General features: G+C 48.8%; 1 protein-coding gene across 1 annotated transcript; it reads left to right on the top strand.

Annotated features, from left to right (window-relative positions):
- Positions 1-803: 803 nt before the first annotated feature.
- CETP (cholesteryl ester transfer protein) lies at positions 804-8,662 on the top strand. The gene is made up of 16 exons (XM_017824264.1): positions 804-1,010; positions 2,017-2,131; positions 2,779-2,913; positions 3,439-3,509; positions 3,801-3,888; positions 4,001-4,070; positions 4,362-4,422; positions 4,926-5,017; positions 5,259-5,438; positions 5,858-5,908; positions 6,225-6,392; positions 7,599-7,666; positions 7,798-7,840; positions 7,931-8,000; positions 8,325-8,410; positions 8,506-8,662. Exons 1-16 carry the CDS (start codon positions 866-868, stop codon positions 8,578-8,580), a joined length of 1,518 nt encoding a protein of 505 aa, XP_017679753.1. The 5' UTR covers positions 804-865; the 3' UTR covers positions 8,581-8,662.
- Positions 8,663-10,014: the final 1,352 nt, after the last annotated feature.

Genomic DNA, 10,014 nt, shown 5'->3' with positions numbered 1-10,014 from the left:
CTTGCTGAAATAACGAAATAACCCTGCTATGTTTTGTCCTGGAGCTCATTTTGGGAATGGGATGGACCCCAGCACCATAACAGAGGTGCAGGGGTGGACAGTGCCATGCAGGCCAGGTGTGCACAAGGAGTGGGTGTGAACTTGGGTCTCTGAAGTCCCCAAATAGCAACTGAGAGTCTGGATACATAAAAAGTTCCAGCTTAGTGGGTTCTTCCCCACAGGGAAGGTAGCAAACCAAAGATCATCCACAAATCCAGCCAAGAGGCAGAAAGCACCACAGCGCTCTGGTCATGGAGTTTTCCAGGGATGTGGGAGATGTGGGTTCACCCAGTGGCAGCAGGAAGCACCCCCTTCCCGGGAACATGCCTCCATTTCCCCATAATGTGCCTAAAACCAGTGGAAGGGGGAGCAGTTATTGTTGTAGGTACATTTTGAACAGGGCTTTGCTGGGGAATTACTGCAGGAATGCAAAATATGGAATATTTCTGCATGAAGAGAAAATGATGAACTGGCTGGAGGCTGTGTGTGAGGTTGCTCCCTGGACTTTATCCTCTTCCACTCTCCATCCCCCCCCAGCTTTCTCCACCCGCCTCGGTGCATCCATGTCCTGAGTTAGAGCAATCTTGGCAGGGGCTCAAAGCCCTGCAGCCCCAAGTGCCTGCTGAGGGAGGAAGGCAGCCTGCAACTTGAGGAGTCTTAAGGAAGCTATAGGAAGATTAGGAAATGTGTGATGGGTTTTGATAAGTGGAGGAAGCAGGTCATGTCCTGTGGGCATGTCGAGCGGGCTCTGCTGGAGGTATGAAAGCTGCCTTTGCCACGGCCAGGAATCAGTCGGTCTCATCAGCGCTCTCCACTCTGGCTGAAGATGAGCTGGGCTGGCAGGATGATACTGGGGATCTTCAGGATCTTGCTGGTGCTTGTCCATGCATCAGCAGCCTGTGACTTCGGGCCCTTCCCTTACAGAGCCACCGGGGTCGTCTGCAGGATGACCAAGCCCGCGGCATTGCTGTGTAAGTGCCTGCTCTGTGGGGCTGTGTTTGCTCCATCTCTGCCAGAAGTCAGGGACAGATCAGCCAAGTGAGGGGGTTTCTTGCTTCACTGGGTCTTGGGTAAACAGTTTATCTGGTAAGATGTATTAATACCTGCCTGGGAGCACAGGTTAAAGCATGGGCACCTGAACTGAACAGGCACAGCTTCTCAAAGGAGCTTGAAAAGGGTCCCCAGCCCCTGTCAGCCCAATGTTTTAGTACTGTTCTTTGCTGGGGGCTGGCATGATGGAAAAGCTAGAGAAAATGTGTGTTTGATTTCTCTCTTTGTTGCAATCTCATTTCTTGGGGTCAGTGTGCAGAAGGGGGGGAAGCAGATTCTCTGCTGCTGTGGGTTTATTTGCAAGGATTTGGGGGCTTTATGGGTGGGGGAAGAATAGTTAGTTCTTCTGTGAAGGATGGGAACAGCTCTGACCCATCCTCTCTGACAGGGGTACATGCAGACAAAGGATGCTGGGCCAAACTAAGAGAGGGTATTTCTGGAAGGAAAAAAATCCTATACAAGCACATGCCTGAGGCTGGAATGGGCTGGATAACATTAGGAAAACAGGCACGAAAACTTGAGTATCAGAAGTTTTCCTTTGGAGACCCAAGAGCTGACTGCAATACAAGCAAGCAGTAACAGAGCAAAGCACTGGGGTAAAGGCAATGGCTTGTGTGGTGTAAGGATGAGCACAGCCTCGACCTTTCAAAAATCTGCTCCTAAGGTGTGTGAAAACTGGGCATGATTCCCTGGAAACAGGCCTGCTGGTGACTGTTGAACCACGCACACTGCTGTCCCTTGCTGCCATCAGCTGCTAAAGTTAGGGATTTTTTATTTTGCTCTGAAACTACTTCTAGTGCTTCCTTAATCTAAGGGAAGTGCCTTGGATAAAACCCTTCTGTAGTGCTTTAATCCAGGGTGCGGATCCGACTTTGCGGCCGGGACAGGTTGCAGTTTGGGATCTTTGCCCTTTTCTTCCACCAACAGTGAACCAGGAAACAGCACAGGTCATCCAAGCAGCCTTCAGAAGTGCCAAATTCCCAAATATCACCGGGGAAAGGTCCGTGCGTCTCCTGGGCAAGGTGGCTTACGAGCTGACCAAGTGAGTATCTCCGTGTCTCTGTGCCAGGGGGGATGTGGGCTGAGGGAGGGGAGCAGAAACTGGCCTCGGAGGGAGCTTTGATCCAGCAGTTCCTGGCAGCACATAGAGCACACCCCTGTCAACAGGGATGAGGAACAATGTCCCTGCAGGCTGGGGCACCTTGCGCCACTGACAATAGATGGTGCCCAAGGCACATCGAGTAGCAGAGGGGACACATCTGGGGCTGCCAGAGCCACTCCTGTCAACAGGATGTCACTTGGCTGTGCTTTGTGACAAACCAGGCTGGGTGTCACTGTGTTACTCACTTTTATTTGGGGGCAACAAATGTAGAGGTACCTTAGCAGGACAGATTTCCTGCCATGACCGTGGTCACGCAGAGCACTGCAGGAAAACAGGGTTGTGTTGCTCCGTGTTTCCTGATTAAAGCATTCCCCCACCTCCAAACATCACCAGGGAGCTGCAGTGCACCGAGGCTGAGCAAAAGCACCACTCTCCTTGTGCCTGGCCCCTGGGATTTGCAAAAGCTCCTGAGTCTGGCACTTGCACAGGTCCCTTAGAGCCCCCACATCCTCAGGAGCAAACCTGTCTCTCCCAGCCACAGAAGACAGCCCTGGTTTGCAGGCAAACTGTGTTTCTGTTGTTTCCAGCATCCAGGTCAATGACTTGTCCATAGAAAAGAGCGACGTGGAGCTTAAGGAAAATAATGCCATTTATCTTGCCATTAAAAATGTGACGGCCTCCTTCAAAGGGACCCTGACCTACGGCTACGCAGGGGCCTGGTTGTAAGTACCCAGGGCTGGCTGCTGCTGAGCACCACAGCCCCAGCTCCTGCTGCTGCCCACGGGCACTGGCCCATGACACAAGCAGGTGTGGAGGGGCTACACCCCTCAGGCTCTCTGGCAATGCCAGCATTGCTCACTGCCTAAGTGAGACAGGATTTTATGTACTAGCAGTGCTGCTTATCCCTGTCACTGCTCTGCCCGTCTGGCTTTCTGTCTTTCTGTCCTCACTGTGCCTGAGGAGGCAAGATGGCCAAAGCTTACGAGCTGATTTCTTCCCTCCCCTCCTTGCTCTATAAAGTCTCAGTGGATAAAAAAGGGTTTTAACGGTCCAAAGTGCCTCTGAGAGAGCAGTTTGCAATCATTTAAAGCCAGAGTAGAGTATCTTATATAAGCTGCAGCATGTCCTTGCAGTGCAAGGACTGATGTGAGTGGTGTTTATAAAACTCACTCTGTGGCTGTCGTGTGGTCAGGGAGAAGCTGCTCCCAGCATGGTTTGCTAAATGTCCTCTCTCCTTGCCATTACAGTTTGAGGCTTTTTCACTCAGTTGATTTTGAAATCGAGTCTTCCATTGACCTCCAGCTGGACATTAAACTGAGTAAGTGACAGCTGGGGATCGCTGGCTGCAGGGGTCTCTGTGAGTGTGGGTGTGGGTGGTGGGCAGCAACCCTGAGCTGGCTCTGCCCACCTCTGTGGGGACTGGATGACATAGGGAGGCTGGGAGTGGGTCTCTGAACCCTGTGCACACAGGATGGGAGACAACCTGGCCCTCAAAGACCTCACAGTTTTCATGACTCAAGAGGAGGAAGCTGGTATAAATCCCTTCAGTCCTCTCATCTAAGTAGCAAATTAGCTATTTTTTTTTCTCTTTCTCTTCCATCCCATGCAGCGTGCCAGGAGGACAAAATGGTTGCTGATGCCTCAGACTGCTACCTGACTTTCCACAAACTCACATTACACCTCCAAGGAGACAAAGAGTGAGTCAGTCCCCCTTCAAAATCGAGCTTTATTGCCCCACTGCTGGTCCCCAAATCTCACCCACCACAGGGAGCACTGCTGGTCCTTGACTGTGCTCCCTGTCTTACACAGACCAGGCTGGCTGAAGCAGCTCTTCACGGATTTCATCTCCTTCACTCTGAAGCTTGTTCTCAAGAGGGAGGTAAGGACAGAGGAAAGCTCTCTGTAGCTTTGTAAGCTACACACTTCTCTGCTCACATGTGCCCACGAGATAGTAGCAGTGTAACATTAGTGCTTGTGAAAAATAAGACTAATAAATTGAATCCACAAAAAAAAAAAAAAGGCAGCTTGGACAAAGTGAGAGGTGTTGCTGGCATTGGTGCTGCTGGACTCTGACCAACAGCCTCCAGATCTCACTGAGAGGCCCAGCTCTGCTCTACAATTCAAAATCGTACCCCATGCCTTCAGTTTTTTTCCTCTTTTCCTCTTGTAGGTGTGCAAGGAAATCAATTCTCTTGCTCAGATGCTGGCAAATTTTGTACTTGATTTAGCAGGTAAATATCCTTGTTTCTTCTGCTTTCTTTTAAGTGCAGCTTTCGACATTTGAGCTCCAGCAGGGCAGTAGCTGCATCCACCAAAAACATCCTTCAAAAATGTTTATGAGATCCCAAGCCCTCCTTCAGTACACACTGACCAGCTGTGCAGGATAGCTGCAGGACTGATGCTAGCTGGAACAGGAGCATGCACTGGAGTACAGGGCCTGAGATACTACAGCACTTGGATCTGCCTGCTGAAGATTTTCCCAGTCCCAAATATCAGGGAAAAGGAGTGGAATGTAAAACCGAGAGTAATTATCCCTATTTCCCAGTGTTGCAATTCTGTCAGTGAGCTGTAGCAGGATGAGCACTAGCACCCGAAAGAGTGGGAACCCCTGTCCCATCCTTGTGTCCTTTTACAACTCCCAGTCACCTTCTGCACCGAGTCCTAAAAGAGACTGTTGCAAGCTCTGCTCGAGGTTGTATTTTTGGTGCAAGGTTTTTGTGTTTCCTTCCTGCAGCGAATTTTGTCCGGGACAAGGATATCATGGTTGATCTCTCCCTTGCAGCAGACTCCCTGATACAAACAGGTTACATAGAATCACGTCACAAGGTAAAGTAACCCAGGCTGCTCAAAGACCAGTGTTTTCTGGTGCTGGGGTGTGCTGGAGGGCTGGGAGGGGCTGGTCCCTTGCTGCCATGCCGAGGTGCTGCAGCGGGAGCTGATCCCAGCCTGCTCCCTGCTCTGTGTCCAGCCAGCCAGGCCTTTGCCTTGCAATGGAAATGCAGGTGTTGACATTTTGTTGTGTCTCCCTGCTGCTCCTCGTGGCCAATGTGCTTGTTTTCCTTCAAAGGGCCTCGTGCTGTACAAGAACTACTCCAGCACCCTGAGTGACTCTGTTTTCTCCCCGTCGCTGCTGACCGAGTCCCGAATGCTCTACTTCTGGCTGTCTGAGCACACCCTCAGCTCTCTGGCCTCTGCAGCTTTCTTAGATGGGAGACTGGTATCAACCATCAGAGGGGAGAAGCTGCAGGTGATTTCAGGGGCAGTTCCCTCCTTAACTCATGTTTTGGGGAGAGAGTAATAAGTTCTCTTAATACCGTGTATTGGTGAGAGCCAGTTTCTGTAGAAGATAGCAATCTATAGTCAGCCACTACACATGATGCTGAAATTGGTGCCCTCTTATCAAGAGTGTTCTCTCAGGCAATGAGTGATAACCCTTGGAGTGATAACACGAGCTGACAGAAAACTCGTCAGCTGAATTGTAAAGGGAACCTGATTTTCTGGGGAAGCACCGAGGTAGAAAAGGGGTGAGCTCAAGGGAAGCTCAGCCATGCCCCTGAACTGAGCACAGGCCACACCTCAGTGCCCTGTCCCATCCAGCCCAGATCAGGGCTAACCATAACCTTGTGGTCTGGTTTTCCACAATCTGTTTCTGGTTCATTTCTGCAGGCACTCTTTGAAATGGAGGACACGGAAGCGCAGCAGAAGGCGGTGCAGATGGTAACTTTTGGTCTTATTCTGAGCATTGGATGTCAAATAAGGAATTTTCAAATGGATTCTGTTGCATCTGGGTCCTTCCCTTGACAGCTTGAGTCTTGGGTGGGCCTGATGGGGACTGATGGAGAAGCTGTTGGGCTTTGCAAGGAGGATTTCTCCGCCCTCCATGGTGGCACAGCTTCCCTGAAACCTGGCTGAGTTATTGAGCTTGTATGAACAGGAGGAGGCACTGGGGACTACAAAAGGGATGCAGCTGTGTGGCAAGTTGGCACAAAATTGGTATGGGAAAAGTCTGACTCATCTGTTGCTCCTTGACCAGATTTTTCAAGGCACCTCCTATAATGATTCTGTGGCCAAGGTGTGGAGTCTTGCCCAGCCCCAAATTTCTCTTCAGCCTGAAGGGACAGTCGTGAAGTGCTTGGTAGCAGTGGAGGTCAGCATCCTACCTGCAGGAGAAGAGTCCCTGGTGGTTCTGTACATGGAGAAGGTCAGTTCTTGGGCCTCCTGACTGTGAAGATCTTGGGGCAGGCTCTGTCCCAAATCTGGACCACTCCTGGTGTGCAGGGAGCCCTCTGGGAAGGGTGGGTGGCTAAACCACGGGAGGTAGAGAAGGCATATAAGTTTCTTTTAACATTCCCATTTCTTCCCTTGGCATTTGAGGCTGGGAATGATGATAGTGACCGTGTTGGCTCAATGCCTCCTCTATCAGGCCAGCCCATTGCCGATGTGCAAGGTGGTAAAAGCAGCACAAAGCACTGATGAGCCCCCATTAACCAGTATCAGACACAGGGAAACCCCTGCAGCTGAGGTGTTTTAGGAGAGAATGAAGGCACCATGGGAATGGATTTATTTTGAAATCTCCTCATTCCCTAATTCTAGCTCTGGCTTCCACTTAGAAAATAGTTGTCTCTGAAATGAAGATGCACCTCTGAAAAATGTGAAGCTCAAAATATAAACTTTTCCTCTATGCATGCCTGTATGAAAGTTCCTGCTTACGTTGTGTTTTACCCCAAACTGCTTTATACTGAATCTAAGGAAGCAGAAAAAAGAAATGCCAGGAGCTTTCTTGTCATGGGTAACATCACAAGAAAGCAGTATATTTGTCCAGTCTTGGAATTATGGCATGGACATAAAACCAATGCAAATCTCTCCCTGATGGTAGAGCAGACTCTCTAATTTAAGGGGTTAAACTGTAATTGAGAATAATTCCCTTCCTGTGGGATACTCAGCAAGTATCCCACATTAGCAGATTGTTACAGGAAAATACACAGGGCTGTTTCTTGCACTCCAAGTGATATCTTGACATAAATTTCAAGGATTTGAAATTACGGAATTGCAGAAGCACTGAACTAGAGGTGATTCATAAAATCATGGCTCCTGGGATGTGATCTGCTCCTGGACTGCCAGAATCCTGGTTGTGAGCTGCAACTGCATCACAAATTCTCCTTTTAAACGAATGTTTGCACATAGGCAACAGTAAGAAAATGAGCCTAAATGGCCAGAAACCAGAGATTGTTTTGGTTTTTTTAATTTGGTTTACATTTGCTGGCTACCCATGGTAGCCCGGGCTGCCTCGGAGCCAGAAGGATGTTGAAACCTGGCTCCTAGAAAGCAAACCAAAATGTCCAAATGCAACTCCCTGCTATAAAGCAAGATGTGCTATGCCTCAACCCTGCTGTTCTTCTCTCTGCAGGAAATCACGGTCACTATCCAAGCTGCCTATGTGGAAAAGAAACTCATTTTGCAGCCTTTGGACTCCAGGTCAGTACTGTGGTCTCTTGAGGGTTTTGTTGCCTTTTTTGGCCCGTGCTTAAAAGCAGCACAAAAAGAGGATCTCTGCAGCCCTAGGTGACTTCCCCTCACCCTTTTTTTTTTTCTCTCCTTCCCTTCAGCATAGAGTTTAAAGTCTTGAAATGCACAGCTGATCCGAGTGGGGTAAGTCCTTGTAAAAAGTATTCTCTGAGCCACTTGAGGTGAAATGATGTCTTTAAAGCATTTTTTTGGTATGAATTTTCTGGCTTTCAGAATGACCCATCCTTACGAAACTTCCTGCAGAACATGATCTCGGTTGTTGGGATCCCAGAAGTAACTTCAAGTGAGTTTTCCCTTTGGGGAAGTGCCAACCTACTCTGTAAATTGCCTAACAGCAGATCCCCTAAACCTGAAAAAACACATCAGTAACCCTAAGAGCCCGGAGGGGGGGAACCACATCACTGTTTTGAATTTCTGCTGGATTCACTTGGGGAACCCTTTGTAAATGTCTGGGAGAAAGGAAAAGTGAGTTTTCCATTGGGCCAAAGGTCGTGGGGCGCTGAGGCACAGTTAGGTTTTGGCAACAGGCAGACAGGGTGGAAGCACATGGTGAGGAGCAAGCTGGGAGGGCCATACCTGTAACTACATGGGTTTGCTGATTCCACAGGCATTGGAACAGCTCTGACTTCACTGATGGACAGAAAAGGAATCAATCTATTTGATATCATAAATCCCGAGATCGTCCCAAGAAAGGTAAGCAGAGCTCAGAGATACCTGGCTCTCAAAGCCCCCTTGGGTGTGTGGCATAAACTAACATAACAATTTTCTGTTTTCTCCCCCCTTTTTAGGGATACGTAATCGTACAACTTGACTTTGACTTCCCGCATCATTTGCTTCTTGATTTTCTTCACAAAAGTTTATAGAGCTGATCCCTTCATAGAGAGGAGCTTGTGTACAAGCAGCAAGATTTGTGTGTGAACCAATTAAAAGATGAGCTGATTTAAATCAGCTTTGGTGGAATTTTATTTCCTTTTCCTGAGAAACACTCCAGGTTCTGTGCAATTGTGCTTCTACAGAGCCTTTCTTCTGCAAAGATCTTGAAATATGCACTTTGATGCATGCTACTTTTTCAGGGTCTTTAAAGGAATTATGTTGCTTGGGAGTAAGGGCTGGATTCTTGAAGTGTGTGGGCTCTGGGTTAGCACTCGGGAGGCAGCAGAAATGGGATTTGACCACCTTTTGGCATCTCTGCTGTTAGTTTTGGAAATGTAGCACTTTTTGTGCTGATCCTGGGTTTACCTTCTGCCAAGAAACAAGAGCCTCCTGATGTTGACAGACTCCAGCAGCTCAAATGATATTACTAAAATCCAAGTAAGCTCAGAACCAGTAATGGTAAAAGACTTGGGTATGGCTGAAAAAAGTTAATGGGATATGGATTTACAGTGCAGTACTTCAACAGAGAGATTTTGTGACTAGGGTACTTTCTTTAAAGAAAGTGGCTCTGTGTAGAGTTCCAGGCAAATTGTTAATGCCTGTGTTGTTGAAACAGTGACAGCAAACTTGAGAAAAGCAATATCAATTATAAGGAAACCAAAGAGATTATAACAGAAAGTTTAAGTGTCTACTCAAGCAGCAGGTTCCATTTCCTTCCTACTGCGGTGCAATAAGTTATCTGAAGTGGCTCAGTTATTTTCCTGTACCAGTTTGTGCTTCTGGTTTTTTTTGGTTTCTTCTTTTCAATTGGAGGAGATCTCAGGCAACGAAGCCAATATTGTAATAGTAACCACATTGTCAAAGGCAGAGGATGATGTTTTCCTCCCCCACAGAGCAATATTAAAGTTGGGGGTCCCACAAAGAGCCCTGAGGTGCTGGTAGCAGGATGGGCTCAGCTTCTTGAGCTCCCTGGCCATGGTGGTTGCTCCCTCCACGTTGCCATGGATGTCCTCCCTGGGATGTGAGCCAGGTCCCTCTGAACTACCTCTCTCTCACCATCACTGCCCGAGGCACCTCCTTGCTCCAAAGTGACTTCTGGGTTCAGTGGTCACGGTGCCCAGGCTGGGGGAGGGAGGCTGGGGCACACAGAGGGGGGGAGTTTGCAGGGTGCTCCATGGCAGCCCAGGACCAGCTGTGTCCATGAGACAGCAGGAACTGAGTGATGTGAAAGGTGTGACACAACGGTGTGATCGCTGGTACATTGGGCGATTTTGTACAGTAGACAACTTTCCCTTTCCCTTCCCACCCTATTCCCATCACTGCCTCTGCTGCCTATTTCAGTACTAGCTGAGGGCTTATCCTTGCTCCCTCCTGCTCTAAAGCCACCACTGCTGAGGTCATATTTTCCCTCCCTGCATGGCAAT

Source organism: Lepidothrix coronata, unplaced genomic scaffold (assembly GCF_001604755.1).
Source record: "Lepidothrix coronata isolate B3197 unplaced genomic scaffold, Lepidothrix_coronata-1.0 Scaffold110, whole genome shotgun sequence".
NCBI lineage: Eukaryota > Metazoa > Chordata > Aves > Passeriformes > Pipridae > Lepidothrix > Lepidothrix coronata.
This window is presented reverse-complemented; position numbering and strand designations above follow the sequence as displayed.

What these genes read in the sequence shown, in the direction of transcription:
- CETP (XM_017824264.1), top strand. Translation starts at nt 866, where the DNA reads ATGAGCTGGGCTGGCAGGATGATACTGGGGATCTTCAGGATCTTGCTG. An exon ending in CAAGCCCGCGGCATTGCTGT is followed by an intron (nt 1,011 to 2,016) that starts GTAAGTGCCTGC and finishes TTCCACCAACAG; the next exon opens with TGAACCAGGAAACAGCACAG. An exon ending in CCGAGATCGTCCCAAGAAAG is followed by an intron (nt 8,411 to 8,505) that starts GTAAGCAGAGCT and finishes CCCCCTTTTTAG; the next exon opens with GGATACGTAATCGTACAACT.